Below are 23761 nucleotides of genomic sequence, written 5' to 3' on the forward strand. Positions count from 1 at the left end.
AGGCTGGGGAGCTCCTGGGTGCGTCCCCAGGTGTGTCCCCGAGAGCCCTGTGACGTCACCAGAGTCACAGTCACCCCATGACGTCACTTGCGGTGGGCGCCAATAAAAGCCAGTGTCACATGCTGCCAGCAGCACACGAGACGTCGAGTCCTGCGGGCAGCACCCGAGCCATCGAGTCCTGCCAGCGGCACCAGACGCTGTGACCGGCCAGCAGCCGAGCGGCCACCGAGTCCCGCCAGCGGAACCCGAGCCCTCGCGTTGCACCAGTGACAGACATCGGGTCCTGCCGGCAGCAGACGAGACATCAGGTCCCGCCGGCAGCTGAGAGGACATCAGGTCCGGCAGCATTGGGGAGGACACAAAGTCCCGGCAGCAGCGGAGAAGACACCAAGTCCTGCTGGTGGCAGAAACACCAAGTGCCTCCAGCTCTGAGAAGACACCACGTACCAGCAGCAGCTGAGGTCACCAAGTCCTGTGAGCAGCAGAGAACACACCAAGTCCCAGGAAACCAAGTCGCACCAGCAGCAATGGAGTCATCCAGGCCTGACCCAGCGGTGCCACCAGCTGCCAGGCGGTGCCGGCAGGGGGACACGTGCCCCATGTGCCGGGGTCCCTTGGCAGCCCCCGCTGGCGTGGCCCCGTGCTGGCACGTGTTCTGCCGTGCCTGCATCCAGCACTGGGCTGCCAGCGCCGCGGCTGCCACCTGCCCGCTCTGCCGGGGGCCCGTCATGGCCATCCGCCTCCTGCAGCTGGAGGATGACGGTGACGGGGTGGCCGCCCGGCGCCACGGCCGCTTCCATCCCTACGCGGGACGGGGGCCGCAGAGGCAGCAGCAGCAGCAGCAGCAGCAGGAGGGCCCCGACGGTCCCCGGCGCCGGCCACTCTCTGCTGGCAGCGGGGAGCACAGCCGCCCCAGTCCCTGCCAGCATGTCCAGAGCCCATCCGGGCAGAGGAACAGGGACGGGCACAGCCGGCTTCCCCACCTGCCGGAGCCCGGCGAAGACCCGTCGTGGCTGCACAGGCTCCAGGAGGAAGAGCCGGGCTCAGGGGACCATGCGCAGCGTCTCCCCTGGCTGCACCTCTGAGCGGGGCGGCCGGGCCCCCCGGGCCCCTCTGCAATAAAAACAGCGGGACACTGAGAGGAGCCGGGCCTGTTTTCTGCGGGATGGTTGCTCATCCCTGTGGGGATGTGCCCCAGAAGGGATTGGGAGAGAGGTTGGGAGCGTCTCCTTGCTTCCCAGTGAGCAGACCCAAACCTTCGTGTCGAGAGTTTTGAGGGCTGCATCTACCCCAGCATGGGCAGCTGAGTGTGGGGTGAGGCTGCTCTGCGTGACCATGGCCTCTCAGGGTCTTCTGGGCCCCAGAGACGGGTGCAAAGATGTAAATCTCATGGAGATTTAAGTTGGAGTCTCTTTGGTATTTCCCAAAGTTTCTCTCTGAGCAGCATCTTCTCAACAGAGGTCCCAGGCCACACTGGGCATCGAGCTGACCTTTTCTGTCCTTTCCCATCACCCCAGACAGGACATTTGCGAATGGTTTCTGATATCTGGAGGAAGACTGGACCGTCACGGGGCTTTCGGCACAATCCCCCCTTACAGCAGAGTGACCCGCTCTGGCGCTGCTGCTGTGTCGCAGGAGCCATCCTCCCTCAAGAGCTGCTCTGTGACGGGCATGAGCCCTCCCCAGGGCCGGGATTAAGAGGCTGAATCTGTAACTGATCCTTGCCAGGCAATCAGTGCTTAAAAGCTTTAATCTGCTGCTTCTTGATTGTATTGCAGCCCCTCGATGGAATTTCTCGCGTGTAAGTGAGCCACACTAATCCGTCCTGCCCATATGTAATGGACGCGGTGCCTCCACCACACATACTCACTTTCTCCCAGCCCGTGCTGTCCGCTGTCCCCTGTCCCTGCGGGGCTCTTCAGGAAAGGCCTTGGAAGAGACATCCTTCAGCTTCCCAGGTTTTGCTTTTAGCCTCGCTGGGTTTTGTTACAGCTGGGCGTTTGGGAGAAGCGGTGGGAGCCACTCCAGTGCACAAGGTCCGCGCAGCTCCCACCGCGCCATGGTGGTTTTGGCAAGTGCAAAAATGGAATAAAAGCCACAGTCTCCAGAGAGCTTGCCAGCTGAGAGCGGATGAACGTTCACATTAATGTGTAATTAATGTGCACTTCTGGCTTCAGTTCTTTTGGCAGTGCAGAGTTAATTACAACTGAACTGTAAAGCGTCGCACATGGATTTTATTTACTGCCTTATTAGTGGCATCTGTTTTCCCAGCGACGTGTCTCGGCTGTTTGCTCTTGTTCAGGGAAAGCAGAACAACTCGTTGCAGAGATGGCCCATGCTAACTCACATACTTTGGCTGGAAAGTGAGCCAGAGGCCGTCATCCTGCTGCCACAGCTCCTTTCTTCAACGCATTGCCCCAGCACCTGAGCCCATTGCCACACCAAGGGGTCCATAGGGACCTGAGAACCAGCACCACCTCTTCCCAGCTGTCTCCTTGCACTGCCCCATGAGCTTTTACAGTCTTCTCCAGCAAAAACCATCTGGGATGGCTGGAACTCCCGTGCTGGAGGCCAAATCGCTCGCTGCTGCAGCATCCCTGGCGCCTGGCCTGGCCTGGCTTTGCTGCTTAACACACGCATTTCCTGAGGAAGACGTTGATTTTTATTAAGTGAATTTTGTGGGAAATGCAAGTTAAGTGGCTACAAATCCAGAGGAGATGCCACTTCGTTTAGGGCAGACTTCGTTGAGGAGTTACTACTCCTACATTTATACAGTCCTAAAACTACATTCAGCACTTTGAAGGCAACCATGAGGCTGGTGCAACCCCTGGTTAAAGATGAGTTTGACAGCCCTGAATTAGGGCATGGAGCATAACGGGAGAAGGAAAGCATCTGGAACAGGGAGGTGGGACACAACAGCCAAAAGGCATTTAGTGCCTGTGGTGTGACAGGGACATTCCCTCACCTGGGGCTTGTGAAATGGAAACTGGCCAAGGCAAGGGGCTGGGATGCAAAGCATGGAGTCACAAAGGTGAATATGTTTTCATGGGCATGAGGTGATCCAGACAACTGGGGCACCCGAGGGTGGTTTTATATGGGGTTCTTACACCCTTCAAATGGTCAGGCACAGCATGATCACACTAATCACTAACACCCATGCTGCCAATTGCTAATCACAGCAAAACGTTGCAAAGTGGCTCTATTTTTGCAGTTCTTGCTGCTTGTCTATTGATCCCGGCGTCCCTGCAGTCAGTCTTGCTCGAGTTGCTGCTCTGTGACAGCAGACAATGCCGGGAGGGTTTCAAAGACGTGTCAGGGGCACTGGGATGCTGCGTTATCGTGGTTGTCCTGGGATGTCCTTTATCCTTCATGGCTTGCTCTGAGCCTCCACAAAGCCAAGTCCCCCTTTGCAGGGCTGGGCTCTCCTTCACAGAATCCCAGAATGTCAGGGGTTGGAAGGGACCTGGAAAGCTCATCCAGTGCAATCCCCCCATGGAGCAGGAACACCCAGATGAGGTTACACAGGAAGGTGTCCAGGCGGGTTGGAATGTCTGCAGAGAAGGAGACTCCACAACCTCCCTGGGCAGCCTGGGCCAGGCTCTGCCACCCTCACCCCCAACAAGTTTCTTCTCATCTTTAAGTGGAACCTCCTGTGTTCCAGTTTGCACCCATTGTCCCTTGTCCTATCACTGGTTGTCACCAGAAGAGCCTGGCTCCATCCTCCTGACACTCCCCCTTTCCATATTGATCCCCAGGAACGAGTCACCCCTCAGTCTCCTCTTCTCCAAACTAGAGACGCAGCTCCCTCAGCCTCGGAATGTATAACTAATATGGAGCACATATATATATAAATAAAATTAATACACTTTCATATTACAAAGACTGATTGAAGCTGATACTTAGGGAAGGGCTTTTTCCTCACGCTTGCCAAGCCTGTGCTGCGCCCAGGCCTCCAAGAGAGCTGCGGAGCTGCCGTCCCTCCCCAGCATCACCCCTGTGCTGGACCCCGCCGCCCCCTGCTCGTGACATCTGCGCCATGGGAGGCTCAGTCAGGAGGCCGCGGGTGACAATGGCTGCGGGGGCAGCGTGACTCAGCCGCTCGAGCCAGCGCGGGGCTTGCCTGGGCGCTGCAGCGGCTCGGCACGGGCGGCTTCCGCAGCCTGATTTGCTGGGCGGCTGCCAGCCCTGCCATCTCCTCCTCTCTGCAGGCAGCTCACAGGCTGCTCTGCCCTATTCTCCATCATCCTCCACGTCTCCAGGGACAATATGACCTGCCGGAGGAGGAGAAGGACACGGGGCTGAATCCGAGTCAGAGCAGAGGAGCCGGTGATGCGGGCGGAGGATGCTGTGGGGAAGGTATGGAGGGGCAGGGGGTGGGCACGGTTCACAGGCAGAACTTGGTGCTCTCGATCAGGGCTCTGCACCCCTTTCCTGATGGGTGCTGTGACCACCAGAGGTGACCTGACCCCCAGGTGAGGGGCTCCGTGCTGCCAGAGGGTGCAGTCCCCCCTCCCTGGTGCTCACCAAGCCAGGGGTGCTGCGGGAGAGGGTCTGTCCTTGACCTCGGAGCTCTTAAGGACAGGGATCTGGGGTGTTTGCTCAGCATGATCGGTCACTCTCAGGGTGCCCGTGGAGCTCTTACTATTATACATGGACTTCTGAGCTGCTTGTGTCCGTGTCCAAACCCCCACCAGCCTGCCTGCCCTGGGGGGGGAGCAGGGCAGGAACAAGAATTAAGGATGTGTTTGACCTTATTTAGACAGCTCTTTCTCAAGCAATTAGACCTGGCATGGTGTGTTGTGCTGGTGCAGAAAGCCAGTCTGCCAGAACATGGCTCCTAAGGAGCTGGGGCTGCGGAGGGAGCCCGGGGGAGGCTGACAAACAGCTTTTCCTCGCTGCGGCTGAGCTGAGCCCAGGGGAAGGAGATGTGAAGGAAATAACAGTGGGAGCCACCGTTTTGTTCCCGCACTCCTTGTCCCCCTGAGGGCTCCTCTCTTGTGGGTACACTGCAGAGTTTGGCTTGCAGAAAGGCAGCCAAAATGCTCCTTAAACACAGGCCTGCTGACCCCACAACTTTGGCAGCACCCTCCCCGAGTGCTGTGCTTCCCCCATGACAGCTCCCCTGATGGGACACCATCCCCCTTTGTGCTTTGGAGACACCCAGGAGCTTTTCCACCCTTGCTACAGCAGTTCTCCAGTCTCAGAAGCTCAGTGATGGGGGCTGTGAGGTTTTGGGAGGGCTCTGGAGTTTTGCAGCCCCCACTATGCAGCTTCACCCCTGTGTGCACTGTGGTTTTTGCTCTGGTCTCTCAGGACCTTTGCAGGGGACACGAGACGCCCCTGCAGAGAAGCAGCCTGTCTCCGCAGCCCGTGTCTCAGTACGGGTTCTCCATGCAGGGCCACGCTTGGGCTACTGGCACAGGAGACCTGGATTCTGCTCTCCCTGCTGCCAGAAATATCCCAGCTGCCGGCAGCTGAGAGCGAGCGAGGAGGGCTGGTGGAGGGCAGGCAGGGAGCAGGCAGGGCGGGCAGCAGTGCTGGCAGGCAGGGAGAGTGTGGGGGGGTCAGTGCACACTGAGGCTGGTTCACCACACATGTGGCCCCTGTGTTAGGACTGTGATGAGGGTCCAGCGTGTTTCCCATGGACAGAGAGAGGTGGGGTGTTCAGCTGGAGAAGAGAAGGCTCTGGGGAGACCTTATTTTGGCCTTTCTCTACTTAAAAGGGGCTGGTAAGAAAGATGGGGACAGACTTTTGAGAAGGGCCTGTTGAGATAGGACAAGGGGTGATGGTTTTGAACTAAAGGAGTGAGATTCAGGCCGGACATGAGGAAGGAATTGTTGGCCCTGAGGGTGGTGAGAGCCTGGCCCAGGTTGGCCAGAGAGGTGGTGGATGAACCATCCCTGGAGACATCCCAGGCCAGGCTGGACGGGGCTCTGAGCAACCGGAGCTGGTGAAGATGTCCCTGCTCATGGCAGGGGGGGCACTGGGGGAGCTGGGAAGGAACCTGCAACCCAAACTGCTCTATGATTCTGTGAATCTATGACATCTCTATACGCAGGGAACGATGGACAGGATGCCCCAGGGCTTTATGTCCATGAATATCCTTCTTCTTTTCTGCTGCACTCAGGATGGAGATGTTCAGGACCTCACATCCTAGGAACAGAAGAGAAGAGGCCACACAGAGCAAGACACAGGAGCCATGGCCATGCGTGGCCGGAGCAGCAAGGTTCTCCCCTCCGAACTGAACAAGGTGTGCCCTGAGAAAGGAGACAACCCCGCCGCCTACCCCAGGAAGATGAGCGACTTTGAGGTGGTCCCCAACCTCCAGCAGAGCAGCAGCAGCGTCTGCAAGAGCAGGCGAAAGGCGCATTTCCCCACCGGGAGCAATGAAAAGGCAAGTTCAGGAGATGCTAGAGGAAAGGGCGACTGGCCACACACAAAGGAAGAGCATTGATGAGTTATCTGGTGCCTCATTAACAGGAGCATTAAAAACTGATACTTTAGTTTTAAGGACAGACAGAGAAACCCCAAACATCTGAGGTACGTCAAGCATTCGTATCTCCTTTCCTTGAAGGACACCCAGCTTTGTCCTTGCAGATCGCAATGGAGCTTTCTCCCTTCACATCAAAAGAAGCACCCAGATACGCTCCAAGCACCAGGGTGTGTGGCCCCTGGCATAACTTCTGACCCTTTACAGGAACTCTGACCCTTTGCTGCTTTTCCTGCTCCCTCAGGAAAATCTCATCTCGTGGATTCCTGAAAACATCCAGAAGAAAGAGTGCACCTACTTCGTTGAAAGCTCCCAGACATCAGATTCTGGGTAAGTCAGATGGTTCCTCACTCCTCTCCTCTACTGGGAAAGCAGAAGGGGTGTTTAGTGACAAAGCTACAGCACCAGAAAAATCCCACTTTTCTGTCAAGGGAGCTGGTGTCAAGGGGATTCACAAATTCCTTTTTGACTGGTTCTTCACCCTGCCGTGTGTCACCACATGGCTGATATCCCGTGTCCCAGTGAGGAACCTTTCCGATGCTTTTGCATGCAGACATTTCCATCCGTACTACATCCAGAGCAACCTTAATATTTCTGTCCTAAAACTTTATGGGCAGAAATACCAACTTTTTGCTTAATTTCCCCCCAAAACAATGCCTTTGTTTCTGCACAAGTTTGGAGCTGGAGGACGAGCTGGGTGGAAGATGTTGATGTCCATGGTGTTCTTAAGGAGAACACCACCATCTCCTGCCTGGGCTGAGGCAGGTGGGCCAGCCAGACTTTGCCTTTTGGGTTTAGATAGTTTTTGTCAAAGTTGGTGGTGTGTGTTTCAGGAGGATTGTGTGCGAGTGTGGCTATCTCAGGGAACAGCACCTGGAAGATGCTGCCAAACCTCCCATCTTCCTGGGGAAGGAATGGGACCCCAGCAGACACGTCCAGGAAATGCCAACAGATGCCTTTGGTGACATCCACTTCACGGGCCTGGGACAGAAGATGGGAAAGGTGACCCATTTTTCCTCACTGTGGTGCATGGGGAGCCAGTGTTCGGGTCTTGCTGTGGCAGATGAAATGCGGGTATTTCCTTCCTGAATGAGAGGAGGTTAGGAAACCATGGAAATGCCTCAAAGGCAACACAAGCAGAGAATGAGGGGGTGGGACAAGACCCCTCCTCTCTCCCAGCCCTGCACCCAGTCCCTTTCTGAAACCATGAGACTGATCTTTGTGCTGTGAGGCCCATGCTTCAAGGAGTGGCTGTTCCCTGTCCTTGTCCTTACGTTCATCTTGGGAACTCTTGTTCCCAGGGAAGCAAATGGGAACGGGGTCACGCACAAAGACCTGGGGCAGCAGCAATGGGACTCCGCTGGGAATTGTCATGGGAAGACCCTGGTTCTTTGCTGGGACAACAGAAATTGCGGTGGAGCTGCTCTGCTACCCTGACTGTTATTTTTACTCAAAACGTGTGTATGCTCCTTTCTTTGCAGTATGTGCGCGTCTCCTCGGATACCCCTCCACGGGTCATCTACCACCTCATGACACAGCACTGGGGCCTCGATGCACCCAACCTGCTCATCTCAGTCACCGGGGGAGCCAAAAACTTCGTCATGAAGCCAAGACTGAAGAACATCTTCCGGCAAGGGCTGGTCAAAGTGGCCCAGACCACTGGTAAGAGGTGCAGAGAGTATCTCTGTGGCTGCAGTGCGAGAGGGGCTTGTCATCTTGACCATAGGTTACTGTAGAGATGCTGAGCTGGCCCAGGAGGCTTGTAGGTCCCCGTCTGGACTAACACTACCAGGGATGGACTGTTCTTGTGCAATTGCTGCAAACAGGGTCATAGGGAGCTGGACCGAGAGATGTAACACTGAGCTGAAGAAGGCATCTCCTGTGCTGCCAGGGCATGATGTAGTGAGCAGGGAAGACATGTTTTGGGGGATGGAGCACCTGTGAGGACCAGGTGTTCCTGCAGCCATACAGGGGGATGCTGGGAGACTGCTGTGAGCAGATGCCCTCCCTTCCCAAGCCCCTCTCTGACCCCCAGGGGCCTGGATCATCACGGGGGGGTCCCACGCTGGTGTGATGAAACAGGTGGGAGAGGCGGTGCGAGACTTCATCCTGAGCTGCAGCCACAAGGAGGGCGACATTGTCACCGTTGGCATAGCCACCTGGGGGACCGTGTACAACCGGGAGAGCCTCATCTGCCCCATGGTGAGCCAGGCAGGGCTGGAGATACGTTTGCTTTGCTTGGGCTGCCAGGGAAGTCCGGCCAGGGACTGTGGTGGGAGTGAGTGCTTCAAGACGTGCCTGTGGCTGGCAGCCCTGGTAAAACCCAGCCACACCAGGACGAGTGATGGTTCCAGGCTGATGTTTGCTTAGAAGACCCTCCACCCTACCTAGTGTCTTGTGTAGGTGCTGCGCTTCTCCAGGGAGGACCCTTTGTGGGTGTGAGGAGCAGAGACAGAGGAGCACGGGGCAAGGCTGACTTGAGCAGTGCAGGGGGGACGAGGGCAGCTGTTTGGCCAGACTGTCCCCATGTGCTGGCCTGTCCCTGTCCCGAATGCTGGTTGCTTTGGGCATCTGGTGCTCTTCTGCAGTCCTGCCAGGTCTTCCCCAGAGTCTCTCCTCTTGGTCCTTGCAGGGCGGCTTTCCAGCTGAGTACGTGCTGGATGAGGAGAACCAGGGCAGCCTGTCATGCCTGGATAGCAACCACTCACACTTCATCCTGGTGGACGATGGGACCCACGGGAGGTATGGGGTGGAAATCCCCCTGAGGACCAGACTGGAGAAGTTCATTTCAGAGCAGACCAAGGTGAAAGGAGGTAATGGTGACACAGCCAGGCCGGGGGCAGGGGAGGGCACGAGGTGGGATGGGCCACCCATTAGTAAGAGGTGCCCATCCTGGCCTCTGGTGACACCAATCAAAGAGCCTTTCTCTGCCAGCTGCTTGACTTATGGGGTAACCAAAGGGGTCCCCAAACCTTGTGATGCTGAGCTGATCAGTGAGAGGCATTTCTCCCAAAGGGCCAGGCCTCCACAGGGACTTCCAGGTGGTATCTTCTCACTATGCAAATGTTCTTCTATTCTAAGACATGCACACACATGCCCCAGCAGCAGGACTTGCAGGAGATCGTCTCCCCTCTCTCCTGGAGCCTGGCATGTCAGGGACAGTGCTCCCACCTTGCTGTTCACACCCCACCGCTCAGAGGGACCACGTTCAGCTGCATGGGGCTGCTGCCCGCAGGGAGGTCACCTTGGGCTCTGCTTCCCCACAGGCGTTGCCATCAAGATCCCCATCGTGTGCGTGGTGCTGGAAGGAGGTCCCGGGACACTTGACGTAAGGAACTGCTTCTGCGTAGCTGAGGGGGCGGTGGGAGGGGACAGTTCCTTGCCCAGGGTGCTGATCTCCATTGTCGGTGCAAGTGTGGTGCCACACTGACCGAAATGCAGCTGCAGAGCAGAGGTGTGGGTCTCGAGTTCACAGAGGGTCTTCTGGCCTCTGGGTGGGATTAAGACCGGCCTCCCTGCTCTGTTGCAGACCATCTACAATGCCATCACTAATGGGACCCCCTGTGTGATTGTGGAAGGGTCTGGGCGTGTGGCCGATGTCATCTCAGAGGTGGCCAACCTGCCTGTGCCCAAGATCACCATTGCCTTGATCCGGAAGAAGCTGAGTGTGCTCTTCCATGACACCTATGAGCTCTTCACTGAGGGCAAGCTGGTGGAGTGGACCAAGAAGGTGAGGCTCTTGCAGGCAGACAACTCCTCTTGTTGAGCTGGTGGAGATCAAAGGCATCATGTTGCCCATGAGCAGCAAGACTCCCAGCATGAAGCTCAAGGCTCATCTTCCATCAGCCATCCATCTCACCACTGCCATGCTCAGCATTGTCCTGTTGGGGACCCCAAGGGCTCGAGCTCTTCCCCTCCCCTGCCTGTTCCTGTTTGGGACCAACCCCAGCCAGGGTGGGACACGCAGCACAGGGGGTCTGCAGGGATCCCGAGGGGCACAGGGAATTGCCCCACACAGGACAGGGGGCTGTGGGAAGCAGCTGGGAGGAGATGCTGCTGTTGATTGCTTGCCCACGGCTCTCCTTGTAGATCCAAGACATAGTGCGGAGCCGGCAGCTCCTGACCATTTTCAGAGAGGGCAAATATGGCCAGCAGGACGTGGATGTGGCCATCCTCCAGGCCCTGTTGAAAGGTGAGGGGTGGGAAGCTTCTTGGGAGGATGGGGCAAGATGAATGGGATGGGGCTCACAAGTCACCTCCTGCAGCTGCTTGACTTATGGGGCCACCAAAGGGATTCCCCAAACCTTCTGATGCTAATCAGGGAGAGAGGTTTCTCCAAAAGGGCCAGACCTCCAAGGGGGCTTCCAGGTGGTATCTTCTCACCTTTAAGTGATCCTCTGTTCTAACACGAGCACTTTGCATGCAGCATCCCGAAACCAGGACCACTTTGGTCATGAGAACTGGGACCATCAGCTGAAGTTAGCCGTGGCCTGGAACAGGGTGGACATTGCTCGGAGTGAGATCTTCACAGACGACCACGAGTGGAAGGTAAGGGAGTACCTGTGTTGCTCCTCTGGTCAGGCTCACAGCTTGTCAGGTCCCACATGAAGACCATGGATATTGAAGGTGCTCTTCACCTCAGCTGTGCCTAGGGAGAGTTTTTGAGAGCATCTCTCTTGGACCGTAAACTCCCACCACATTGCTAGATGCTCCGAATCTGCCCCGACTTTCAAAAGTGCACTCAAACACCCAAAGTAGAGGTAAGCACACCGTGCAATTCGTTGCTTGTAAAGGTCCTCTCTGGCTTATAATTGTTTACAATGGCAATTCATTGGCAATTCAAAACTGCTGTCTTTTAAAGAAAACCCACCAACGTAGAGCCAAAAATACCTCTTGACAGCGCTGCCCTGTGGTTGCTGCTCATGACACGTTGTCAAATGGCAACTTGTCTCTAAACACATCTCACCCAGCCTGGTGTTCCCCTGCTGAAGCTTTGCCACAGAGTGGGACAGGGAGCAGCACGAGCCAGCTGTGCTGTCCCATGCCTGATCCGGATGTTGAGGAGTGGAAGCTGAGCAGGGTTCTCTGGGGCTGTGGCACTTGGAAAGGATTTTCCTATTTTGTTTGGTGGTTTGGATCACCCCAGTTCACATACCTTTCATGGGAACGGGAAGGGCTGGTGGGAACCTGAAGAGGAAATATCTGATGGTATGAAAATGAGCCAGATCTATCCCTTTGTTGGGAAGGAAGGACGAGGCAGGCTTTCAGATTATTCAAGGGCTGTTACGAGGTGCTGCAACCCTGGACCAGTGTGGCTGGTATGACAAGCTGAGCCTGAAACGAAACTGTGGCAGAAGGTCAGCAGGTGCTTTCCTGCCAGGAGAGATGCAGCCACTTACCCACAGGCTTTGTTTTCACTTCTGAGCACATGCAAAGGTTGCCTTGGAAAGGAAAACCCCTCAAAGGCTGAACTGGGTGCCCTTGCGGAGCAGCCAGTCTCCCTGTGGCTGAGATCCAGCTGACAGCACCATGATCCTTCAGCTGAAGAGTTGTGCACAGAATACAAGACTGTGAGGTCCTGTCCATTTGTATGGTGCATCCCTACGATCTGTAGAAAGAGGGTCTACCTTTTACTCTATCGCATTCCTCCACGCAGCAGCCAAGGGCACAGAGAGCTCCACTGCCCAAGGAGAGGACATCCTAATGCAGAAGTGTGTCCCTGGGGATTGTTCCACAAGTCCCAGTACCTCCCAGCTGCTCTCTCACACCCAGAAACTCCTTGTGTGCTCAGGGATAAAAACTTTCCCCAGTTTGAGTGGGGAACATGGTGGGACCCTGCTCTGGGACCATGGAGCCCCTCACCTCTGCCTCTGTCCTGCCAGCCCACAGATCTCCACCCAGTGATGGCAGCTGCCCTGATCTCCAACAAGCCAGAGTTTGTGAAGCTGTTCCTGGAGCAGGGAGTGCGTCTCAAGGAGTTTGTCACCTGGGACACCCTGGTTTACCTCTACGACAACATGGCACCATCCTGCCTGTTCCACAGCAAGCTGCAGAAGGTGCTGCTGGAGGAGAAAGAGCGCACAGCTGGCTCCAAAATGCCAAGAATCCAACTGCACCACGTCTCCCAGGTGCTGCGGGAGCTCCTGGGCTGCTCCACGCAGCCTCTCTACCCCAAGCCCAAGCACACGGAGCGGCCCCGGCTCTCCATCCCTGTCCCGCACATCAAGCTGAATGTACGCATTCAGGTTACGTGGTGGCAGGGTTGCATGAGGGAGGGCGACACTGGCTCAAGAAACCATGCTGGAGGATGCAGCTGGGTCGCTGTCCTCTTACCTGCTCAAGAATCGCACTTAAAGTCCCTTAAAGCCCTGCCCAAGCCATCTGCCTCCCTTTTGAGGTGCAACTCCCACCCTCCCGCACCCACAGCATCCCGTGGTGGGCAGGACCCCATGGGTGGGTGTGCTGGGCCAGACAGACCCTAGAAAAGGTGGTATTTCCAGGATCTTGCCCACCCTGCTATCTGCAACAAAGGTTCCCCGGTGGTTAGAGGAGGCAGCCAGGGTTCGGGGTGGCTTTGTGCCAGGGGCTGTCTTCTTCCCCCAACCTTCCTCCCAGCAGGGGAACAGGTGTGACCATCACACACCTTGCAGGTGCAGAGCTCAAGTCTCCGGTCCCTCTACAAACGCTCTGCTGGCCGAGCCACCTTCACCATGGACCCAGTGCGGGACCTGCTGATCTGGGCTGTGGTCCAGAACCGCAAGGAGCTGGCAGAGATCATCTGGGCCCAGGTATCACAGCCCAGAGCTGTTGGTCAGAGAATCGTAGAATCATTTTGGTTGGAAAAGACCTTTAAAATCACTGAGTCCAACCATTCCCCCAGCCCTGGCACTGCCCCATGTCCTGAGAACCTCATCTCTGTCTGTCCAACCCTCCAGGGATGGTGACTCCAGCACTGCCCTGGGCAGCCTGTTCCAATGCCCCACAGCCCTTTGGGGAAGAAATTGTTCCTAATAATGAATATATCATATTATAATACTATATTATAATAACAACATATAGTATTGTATATTATATCATTTACACATTATAATTATATATTTATAATAATTAATATAGTAATGGTATTACTATAGATATATAATTAAATATTTTTTCTTATTTATTATTTAGCTTCCTCTTCTTAAAGACCATATTAACTGGTCTTACTATTACTATAAAGGTCCCAGCTGAGAGGCTCAGATAGAACCAAACCTCCCATCCCCAGGAGAAAAGAACACACCTGCTGGCACTTGGGACAGCACGTGAGCTGGCCCATGGCAGTGCCTGAGCCTGATCCCCCAAACGGGAGCCAGCTAGTGAGCCTGTAGACCCTGGATGTTCATCCCCAGACACACACCATGTTGCCAGATCTCTCCCCTCCCAGCCAAAACGTGTGCTGTGAGCAGAGGTGATGTGCTGGGACAGAAGTGTCACAGCTGGGGTGGAGAAGGCTTCCACTATAGAATCATAGAATGGTTTGGGTTGGAAGGGACCTTCAAAGCTCACCTAGTCCAACCCCCTGCCATGAACAGGGACATCTTCACCCAGATCAGGTTGTTGAAGATGTTGGAAGTTGGACTAACATGACCGTGGAAGGTCCATAACCAGCATCCCCAGGGCAAGGGGCAGCGTGGCTGGCGGTGTGGTGAATGTGGAGTCACAGTGTCCTGTCACCCAAGGCTTCCTCCTAGGAGACCAGGAGGGTCCCGAGACTCCCCGTGGCAGTGGGTTATCTGCTGCTCCTGCACCCGGAGGGCTCGAGAGGGCGACCAGGACCAGCAGGATAGGGCACAGAGCCCCACAATCTCTCTGGCTTTTTCTACTCCAGAGCCAGGACTGCATGGCATCTGCGCTGGCCTGCAGCAAAATCCTGAAGGAGCTCGCCAAGGAGGAGGAGGACACCGACACCACTGATGACATGCTGGCCCTGGCTGAGCAGTATGAGCACAAGGCCATTGGTGAGCGGGAGGCGACCAGCAGCCCAGAACTGCTCTCTTGCCCTGCAGATCTGGCTTGCTTTGCCCAGGTGGGGTCTGGGCGTGGTGCCTGGTGCCAAATGGGGGTCTCCTCATCACGGTTGGGGTCATGGTGCTATGAGGGCTGTGGCTGGGTGGTGGTGGGGGCATGGAAGGTGCCACCACGTGGTGTAATGTCCAGATCCTGCTGCAAAGGGTGATGCTGTAGGCACCTTGCTGAGCACCAAACTGTCCCTGGAGCTCAGCGTTGTCCCCCTGGTCCCTGCCTGGCCAGGCGTGTTCACAGACTGCTACCGCAAGGATGAAGAGAGAGCCCAGAAGCTCCTCACCCGTGTCTCTGAGGCCTGGGGGAAGACAACCTGTCTACAGTTGGCATTGGAGGCCAAGAACATGAATTTTGTGTCCCATGGGGGTGTCCAGGTGGGTCCCCAGCAGTGGTGCTCGGAGGGGAAGTGCCCAAGTGTCCCCTGTTCCAGATCCAGGGTTCCTTGTTGGCAACAGTGGCGCTCTGCCCCGCAGCCCCGCTCTGACAGGGGAGCTCCCATAGCCAGTGCTCCTCTTCCTCCCTCCTCACAGGCCTTTCTAACCAAAGTCTGGTGGGGGAAAATGTGTGTAGACAACGGGCTTTGGCGGGTGATCGCCTGCATGCTGTTCTTCCCACTGCTCTACACCAGCTTCATCACCTTCAGGTACTTCGTGCAGCTGGGATGTGCTGGGAGAGGCTGCCGTGGCATCTCCCCAGGCAGCTGAGCGCTGCTTCCACCCCTGCTCCCCGCAGGGAGAAAAGGCTGCAGCCCACGGGCTGCCTGACGCGCCTCCGAGCCTTCTTCACAGCGCCTGTCGTCATCTTCCTCATGAACATCCTCTCTTACTTCACCTTCCTCCTGCTCTTCGCCTACGTCCTGATGGTTGACTTCCAGCCCTTGCCGTCCTGGCGGGAGTATCTCATCTACTTCTGGCTCTTCTCCCTGGTGTGCGAGGAGACCCGGCAGGTATGGGGCAGCAGAGCAGAGGCGAGAGGAGGGACAGAAACCCCACTGGGGGCTCCTGGAAGGTCCTGTGTAGCTTGTGTTCCCATGCTGCTTCTCATGTCACCTCCATTCAGAGAGGTCCCAGCACAAGGGACTGCCAGATCCCCCCGTCTCTGAGGCTGGAGAATCTCCTTGGCTGTGTCTGGCCTGGCCCCAGATGCTTGCAGAAAGTCGTGCTCTTTGGAGCTGAAAACATCAGGAGCTGGAGGGACCAAACCCTTCCTTGGGCATTTATCCCCAGGAGCCTTTCCATGCTTTGCTTGACATTTGATTTTTTTCAGCTTTTGCTTCAACATCTCAGTGCCTTTCTTCATCAGACCAAAGAGCCCCAAGTCTCAGGTATCTCTCCCATGCTCTGTCCATGCCCCTATAGAAAACCCTGTAGGCTCAGGATAGCTTTAGGTAAGCAAGAGGGTCCTGTGATGACCAGCAGGTCTGTGCGGTCCCTCCCCTCTACCAAGGCACATGAGCATCTTACAAGGCTTTCACCAAAATCCCAACCTCTCCTCTCTTCCCAACAGCTGTTGTATGATCCGGATGGGCTTGGGGTTGTGAAAATGGCTTCCCTGTACTTCAAGGACTTCTGGAATAAGCTGGATATCTGCGCCATCCTGGCCTTCCTCACAGGGCTGACTTGCAGGTGAGCTGCAGAGCTGCTTGCCTGACAATGCGCGGGCTCAAGGCATGGCCTAAGGATACAAAACTAGTGTGAGAACTGAGCACGGTTTTTCATTGCAGTTTCTTCTCCCCAAGGCCATTGACGATTTCTGTGGTCATGTGATTTGACCAATTTGAACTGACCAATTTGTCTCAGTTTTCAGCTGCTTTTAGGAGAGGTGTTTTTCATGCCACAGCTCTCACCTAGAGCTCCAGGGAAGCTCACTGATATTGCAGAAATGTAGTGCTGCAAGATCAGAAAAAACCTCACACTGGTGGCACTGAGACGTTTCCTTTCCTTTCCTTTCTTCTGTGCCCAGGCTCATCCCATCAACTTTTTATCCTGGGCGTATCATACTGTCCCTGGCTTTTATAATTTTCTGCCTGCGTCTGATGCACATTTTCACAGTCAGTAGAACGCTGGGGCCCAAGATCATCATTGTGAAGCGCATGGTGAGAGCTCCCTCTGTCCTGCCAGGGTGACCAGCCGGAGCAGACGGATGCCTGCACGGGGTGGCTGTGCCACCTGTGTTACCCTGTCCTGGAGCAGGGTTTGCTCCAGGACACAATTTTGCTTCCTTTCTGTCTTTGCAGATGAAGGATGTCTTCTTCTTCCTCTTCCTTCTGGCAGTGTGGGTGGTGTCCTTTGGGGTTGCAAAGCAGGCCATCCTGATCCACAACGAGGAACGTGTGGAGTGGCTTTTCCGTGGTGTGGTCTACCACTCCTACCTGACCATCTTCGGGCAGATTCCTTCCTACATTGACGGTAAGGGACAGTGGCATGTGACAGCGCCTGGCACAAGCAGGATGGCTGCACAAGGCTGGGGGTGCCCAGCTCACGCCACAGCCTGCTGAACTGCACTGTGTTGGCCCATGGAAGACCTGTGCAGGGCCAACGTCAGGCCAGGAGGGAGTGATGACAGGGTGCGGGGATGGAACCCTGCTCCAGCACGTTGGGAGCGTTGTCACCAATGCAAACCCAGGGATTGCGCCGACCTCAGCAGCCAAGAGAGCACACTAGCCAAAGCACAGGAGTGTGGGTCAGTCCAGCCCGGGACCACAGCTGCAAAGCTGGTGGCAGAGAGCAGAGCACCTGAGATGATGCAGATGGAGGTCAAACCCCTGCCCGGTGCTCAGGTCCCTTGATGCTGGCTGTTTTCGGAGAGCACAACGTGCTTCCCGAGGCACCGCGGTTTGTCTGCAGTGGAGTCAGGCTGTGTTCCCTTGCAGGGGTCAACTTCAACATCGACCAGTGCAGCCCCAACGGCACCGACCCCTACAAGCCCAAGTGCCCAGAGACAAATGAGGACAACAAGAAACCCATCTTCCCAGAGTGGCTGACAGTCATCTTACTGTGCCTGTACCTGCTCTTCACCAACATACTCCTTCTCAACCTCCTCATTGCCATGTTCAAGTGAGTTTGACTTGGCCCCATGGCCCAAACGGTGAATCGAGTTGGCTTTGCTTGTGGCCTTGGCCACGTCCAGGGCACTGCACACAGAGAAAGTGCAAGGAGGGTTCTGAGTTACACACTGGGCAGAGCACAGGGACAATTTTGGGGATTATAGATACGGTGGAAGTAGCGGGTGCAGGCCAAGGCTGATCAGGGAGACGGGTAGGAGCCGGGGCACCATTCAGACACAACATGCCACCTCATCCCCACGGCACGGCTGACGCCTGGGCTGTGCCCCAGCTACACCTTCCAGCAGGTCCAGGAACACACAGACCAGATCTGGAAGTTCCAGCGGCATGACCTGATCGAGGAGTACCACGGCCGCCCTCCCGCGCCTCCACCCTTCATCCTCCTCAACCACCTGCAGATCCTGGTCCGCCGAGGTTTGCTCCGCAGGCCGGCCACGCACCACAAACAGCTCAGTGAGGACCAGCATGTCCCCTCCTGCCCTCTGTCTGGGTTTGGGTACTGGGGTTTGGGACGCCCAGAGATCTGACAGCACTGCTGTCCCCTTCCTCTGGCAGAAGAGAAGCTGGAGAAGAATGAAGAAGCTGCCCTCCTTTCTTGGGAGATGTACCTGAAGGAGAACTACCTGCAGCACCAGCAGTGCCAGGAGAAGCAGAACACAGAGCAGAAGATCAGAGATATCGCACAGAGGTACCGGTACTCCTAAGACAGGGACATCCTTCTGTCCTCCAGTGTTCTGGGCAGGGAAGAGTTGGGATTAGTGCAGGGGCGGCTGCTGAGGGGGTTCCTCTCTGCACTGGCCCTCCAGGGTTGACGTACTGGCAGAGCTGTTGGACTTGGACCGGGTGAAGAGGACAGGGCTGGTGGAGCAAAGACTGGTCTCTCTAGAAGAGCAGGTGAGGAAAAAGCTGAGCAACAACCTAAGAAACACTGACTTTTCCAGGGGCTGAGTCAACTGAACCAGAAGACAAGAGAAAGCCGCTCTGGATCAATCCCCCTCCAAACAGTTTGAGTTTTGTCACCAAAACAACATCATCCAAGAGTGGAAGGTTTATGGGGAATGTTCTGTTTAATTCCAGAGTGAACAGGATGAAAGTGGGAAGTTGTGGGATGAGCCCCTGGGCCTGTGAGGACCCTCCAGACATGCCAGAGATAGGGCACTCTCCAGCCCCTCCCCATGAAGCTGTTCCACAGCCTGCACCAGCAGCAGGGTCCCTAGCACCTCCTCCCTGGTACAGCTGCAGCACAGCTGCTCTTCCTACTTCCAGTTCCTCCTGCTTTAAAAAAATGTTTCCCTGGAAGTGGTTTTCCAAGCTGAGCATCAGAGCACAGCAAGGATGGCTTGCCAGGAGCAAGGGAGCCGGGTTAGGGTTAGTGTTAGGGTTAGGGTTAAGGTTAGGGTTAATGCTAGGGTTACGGCTAGGGCTACGGTGAGGCTTAGGGCTAGGGTTAGGGTTAGGGTTAGGGTTAGGGTTAGGGTTAGGGCTAGGGTTAGGGTTAGGGTTAGGGTTAGGGTTAGGGTTAGGGTTAGGGTTAGGGTTAGGGTTAGGGAGTGAGGTCTGGAGGTCTGACCCTCGGCCATCTCCACAGGTGCACCAGAGTGCCCAGGCCCTGAGGTGGATAACGCAGGCGCTGCAGGACAACGGCTTTGGCTCTGGCAAGGACGTGCCACCCATGGGTAAGCGGAGCCCATCTCCACCCCAGCAGTGCTGAGGAAATGCAGATCCCTGCACTGGTACCCATGGAGCTGCAGACCAGGGCTGAGCAGCCCCTTGTACCCCTCTACTGAGCAGTGTGGCAGAGGCTGCTTTGGCTCGGGAAGGTTCGGGGGCTCTCTGAGTCCATCCAGCCCCTCCTGCATCCATCCCCACCCTCCTGGAGCCCATGGCTGAGACTTTCTACTGCAGCATCCCCTGGGGAGCAACTCCAGGGTCTGCTGGAAGGGATGATGGGGGCCAGGCCCCCAAAGGACATCAGTGTCTCCATGGAGATACACTGTCCGCCCCCTCAGCAGAGCCATGGTCCGCAGCAGCAGACTCAGCACCCTGCTTTGCGGGGCCTCGCTCTCTGTGTCTGCCCCACAGGCTCCAGCAAAACCTCGGAGATGAAGGAGGTTCAGCTGGAGGGGAAAGCTGAGGAGAGCCAGCCCCCCCACCACGTGCTTGCCCGAAACCTCCTGTACCCAGGGTCTCACACCCTCCGCTTCCCCGTGCCGGATGAGAAGGTGCCCTGGGAGGTAGGAGCTGTGACCCCAGGCAGTGGGGCAGGGAGCGGGGCCGTGGGGCAGATCCCGGCAGTGGGAAGAGTAACAGACCCATCGTTGCACCCATGTCACACTTGGGAGCTGCTGCTTTTCCCAGCCCTGGGACAAGTGGCTTCCTGGAGCAGCTGCTCCAAGATCCTCCCAGGGACAAAGAGAGGTGACCAGGCACTGTTCCTGCTGGGATCTGCAGTGCTGAGGATACCAGGGGATGCTCAGCTGGGAGACAGAGGGAACAAATACCTGCCTCTGCTTTTCCTGAACCAGGGCTGTTTCAGGGTCAGGGATGGGATCTGGCACTGGCTTCCACAGGGGCACGAGTGAGAGGCACAAACCCTCCGGCCGAGACCCTGAGCTCAGCCCTCGATCAGGGCCCCGAGTTGCCATGAGCTGGGCAGAGGAAAGGACTGGGGCAGAAAGTGTCCCTGGGGGTCCCAGCCTCTGCCTGACACCAGAGCAGGGACACAAGGGGGATCTGACATGGCCACATGCCCTGCAGGTGGACTTCCCACTCTACGACCCTCCGGTCTACTCGGCCGAGCACAAGGACATGGCTGTGCAAGATCCCTTCAGCCCGTGAGTGTCCCCCTGCAGTTCTCTGCTCCTCTGCCCCCTCCCCGGGTGGCACAGCCAGCCCTCCCTGTTGGGTTGTCTCCCTCCCAGCTCCTTGGAGTCTCTTCTGAAGATCAACTACAACACCATGGATGGGCTGATCGACCGGCAAAGCTTCCACGGCCTCTACACCGTACAGGATGGGCTGCCGCTGTGAGTGCAGCCACCACGGTGGCAAATGGGCTGGGTGGGAGATGGGAAGCCCAGCGGCAGGCAAAGCATGAGGAAGATGGAGAATCTGGGAGGGCTTGGGGCATCCGTCACCTTCCTGCTTCCCTATGGCTAATGGTGGGGCAGGGATCACAGAATCCCAGAATGTCAGGGACTGGAAGGGACCTGGAAAGCTCATCCAGTGCAATCCCCCCATGGAGCAGGAACACCCAGATGAGGTTACACAGGAAGGTGTCCAGGCGGGTTGGAATGTCTGCAGAGAAGGAGACTCTACAACCTCCCTGGGCAGCCTGGTCCAGGATCTGCCACCCTCACCCCCAACAAGTTTCTTCTCATCTTTAAGTGGAACCTCCTGTGTTCCAGTTTGCACCCATTGCCCCTTGTCCTATCACTGGCTGTCACCGAGAAGAGCCTGGCTCCATCCTCCTGACACTCCCCCTTTCCATATTGATCCCCAGGAATGAGTCCCCCCTCAGTCTCCTCTTGTCCAGCTCCAGAGCCCCAGCTCCCTCAGCCTTTCCTCACACGGGAGATGCTCCACTCCCTCCAGCATCTTGGTGGCTGCGCTGGACTCTCTCCAGCAGTTCCCTGTCCTTCTGGAACTGAGGGGCCACAACTGGACACAATATTCCAGGTGTGGTCTCCCCAGGGCAGAGCAGAGGGGCAGGAGAACCTCTCTGACCTACTGACCACCCCCTTCTAAACCCACCACAGGTACCATTGGCTTCCTGGCCACAAGGGCCCAGTGCTGGCTCGTGGTCATCCTGCTGTCCCCAGTATCCCCAGTGTCAGCCACTCCTCCCAGCTTGGTGTCATCAGCAAACTTGCTGACAGTCACTCTATTCCCTCATCCAAGTCATTGATGAATATATTCAATAGTACTGGTCCCAGCACTGACCCCTGAGGCACTGCACTAGATACAGGCCTCACCTGGACTCTGCCCCATTGACCCCCCCAGAAAAAAAAGAAACAGCACCCCAGAAGAGGTGCAGCGCAGAGGTGGGAAGTTTGGGGAAGAGGTATAGCATGACGGGGTGTGCAGGCCAATGCTGGTACTGTCCCAGCCCACTCGCTCTCTCCCCACCAGGAACCCCATGGGCAGGACGGGGCTGCGAGGCCGTGGGAGGCTGCACTGCTTTGGGCCCAACCATGCCCTGCACCCCGTTGTGACCCGGTGAGAACCGGGGGACAAAGATGTGTCCTTGCTCCAGAGCGGGGCTGGGGGGTGGAATGGAAAAGGGGGCATGAAGCCACCTCAGAGACACTGGGACCTGGCAAAACCCACTACTGCCCATCCGACCACAGCTGGGCAGGTGGGGAACCAAGTCCTGCTGCAGCGTAACAGGAGCCTCTCTCGCAGCTGGAGGAGGAATTCGGATGGGTCCATTATAAGGAAGAGCCTGAAGAAGATGCTGGAAGTCCTAGTAGCCCAGTACCCGCTGTCAGACGTCTGGGCTCTGCCCGGGGTAAGAGCTGGTGGAAACCAGCTGGTGCAGGAGGGTCTGGGCAGACGGGGCCGGCGCAGGTTGGTGGCTGGGTGCCCTGCGGAAAGGGACAAGCACAGACTGGTGTCACAGCATCCGAGTGGGGGCTGTGCTACCAAGAGTGCTGGGGAACAGTGGTGAGGTTACACACCCCCACCCACCCTGGCCCCCTGCTTCTCCCTCCTCCTCCTCGTCTTTCTCATCCTCCTCATTCACACCATCACTTCTTGCACGTCTTTCATGAAACAAGCCATTGGCACAGCCTTCTGTGACAGAGAGGTCCAGACGTTGAATCAGGCAAACTCAGACATGTGTGGGCACAGCTGAGGACTTCTGGCAGGAGAGGGAGGGAGGGATGGAGGAGGCACCACTGCTGCTTGCTTCCCCTACCAGAGCTTTCGGCATCCTTCTGCAGTGGTGGCAACTGTGTGATGGCAGGAGGGAGGCCGGGCTGATGGCAGGCCCCGCGGATGACATCTCCTTTGGCACAGGGGTCACTGGAGCCAGGCGAGACGCTGCCACTGAAGCTCAAGTGGATCCTGCGCCGGGAGTTCTGGCCCCAGTTCCAGAACTTGCTGAAACAAGGCACCGAGGTGGGGGCATGGAGGTGTTCCGGTGGTACAGGGGCACATAGGTGTCATGGCAATACAGGCACCTGAGGGCATCACCACAGTACAGGGACATAGAATCACAGAATGGTTTGGGTTTGAAGGGACGTTCCCGGCTCCCCCAGTACGCCCCCTGCCATGAGCAGGGACATCTTCACCAGCTCAGGTTGCTCAGAGCCCCATCCAGCCTGGCCTGGGATGTCTCCAGGGATGGTTCATCCACCACCTCTCTGGCCAACCTGGGCCAGTGTTTTACCACCACAGGGGCACATGGGTGCCCCCAGGGCACAGGGACAGAGTGCATCACCCCTTGGCCACTGGTCCCACTGGGGAGAAACGGTGAGAGGAGGTGGAGATGCCCTGTAATGCCTCGCAGTGCGCAGGATTCTGGGCTGCACACCTGTGTCTGCGCCTGCTGCCATTGCTCTCCACAGCTCCCGCTGTGGTGGAAGCAGGGCCCTGGTCTCCAGAGGAGCGATGAGGTGATGTCCCACCACCCCCGGGGCCTCTGGGTGCCCTCAGAGAGGTGGAGAGGGCTCCGTTCATGCGACACTCCTTCACCCTGCACAGATACACAAGGGGTACCTCGACGACCCCCGCAACACGGATAACGCCTGGGTGGAGACGGTCGCCTTCAGCGTGCACTTCGACAACCAGAATGATGTGGAGATGAAGCGGCTGAATTCGGTATGGGTCCCTCGCCCTCACAGCTCCCTGAGCCATGCATGGGGCTGGGGAGCTGGAGTCCAGACCCAGAGCTCACCCTCGTCACGAGTGGTCTTCTCCAGCCGCATGCAGTGGAGTGGCACTGCCCCGGGGGCAGGACGCTGGGGACTGGGGGTGCCCTTCACCAGCAGCGTCTGTGATGTTCCTGGTCCCCTTCCAGTTCCTCCAGGGCTGCGATCCAGAGCTGTGCATCCGCTGGCAGGTGCTGGACAAGAGGATCCCCCTGCACGCCAACCACAAGGAGCTCCTGCACAAGGTCTCAACCCTCCTTGGCGCCTACTACTGA

The 23761-nt window shown here is 56.9% G+C and overlaps 1 protein-coding gene across 1 annotated transcript; it reads left to right on the plus strand.

Annotated features, from left to right (window-relative positions):
• Nucleotides 1–6200: 6200 nt before the first annotated feature.
• TRPM2 (transient receptor potential cation channel subfamily M member 2) lies at nucleotides 6201–23761 on the plus strand (the record flags this gene model as incomplete). Its single annotated transcript, XM_082056416.1, has 32 exons — nucleotides 6201–6395; nucleotides 6736–6821; nucleotides 7325–7493; nucleotides 7973–8153; nucleotides 8527–8693; nucleotides 9124–9304; nucleotides 9758–9819; nucleotides 10021–10221; nucleotides 10581–10683; nucleotides 10918–11039; nucleotides 12374–12724; nucleotides 13142–13279; nucleotides 14359–14488; nucleotides 14781–14926; nucleotides 15083–15195; nucleotides 15285–15498; nucleotides 16059–16177; nucleotides 16515–16647; nucleotides 16789–16960; nucleotides 17425–17608; nucleotides 17888–18069; nucleotides 18172–18304; nucleotides 18423–18510; nucleotides 19205–19292; nucleotides 19699–19850; nucleotides 20374–20450; nucleotides 20538–20639; nucleotides 21745–21831; nucleotides 22018–22123; nucleotides 22633–22734; nucleotides 23320–23436; nucleotides 23636–23761. 32 exons carry the CDS (start codon nucleotides 6201–6203, stop codon nucleotides 23759–23761), a joined length of 4527 nt encoding a protein of 1508 aa, XP_081912542.1.

The sequence above is a fragment of the Streptopelia decaocto genome (genome assembly GCF_964273445.1).
Source record: "Streptopelia decaocto genome assembly, chromosome: 6".
NCBI classification, from domain to species: domain Eukaryota; kingdom Metazoa; phylum Chordata; class Aves; order Columbiformes; family Columbidae; genus Streptopelia; species Streptopelia decaocto.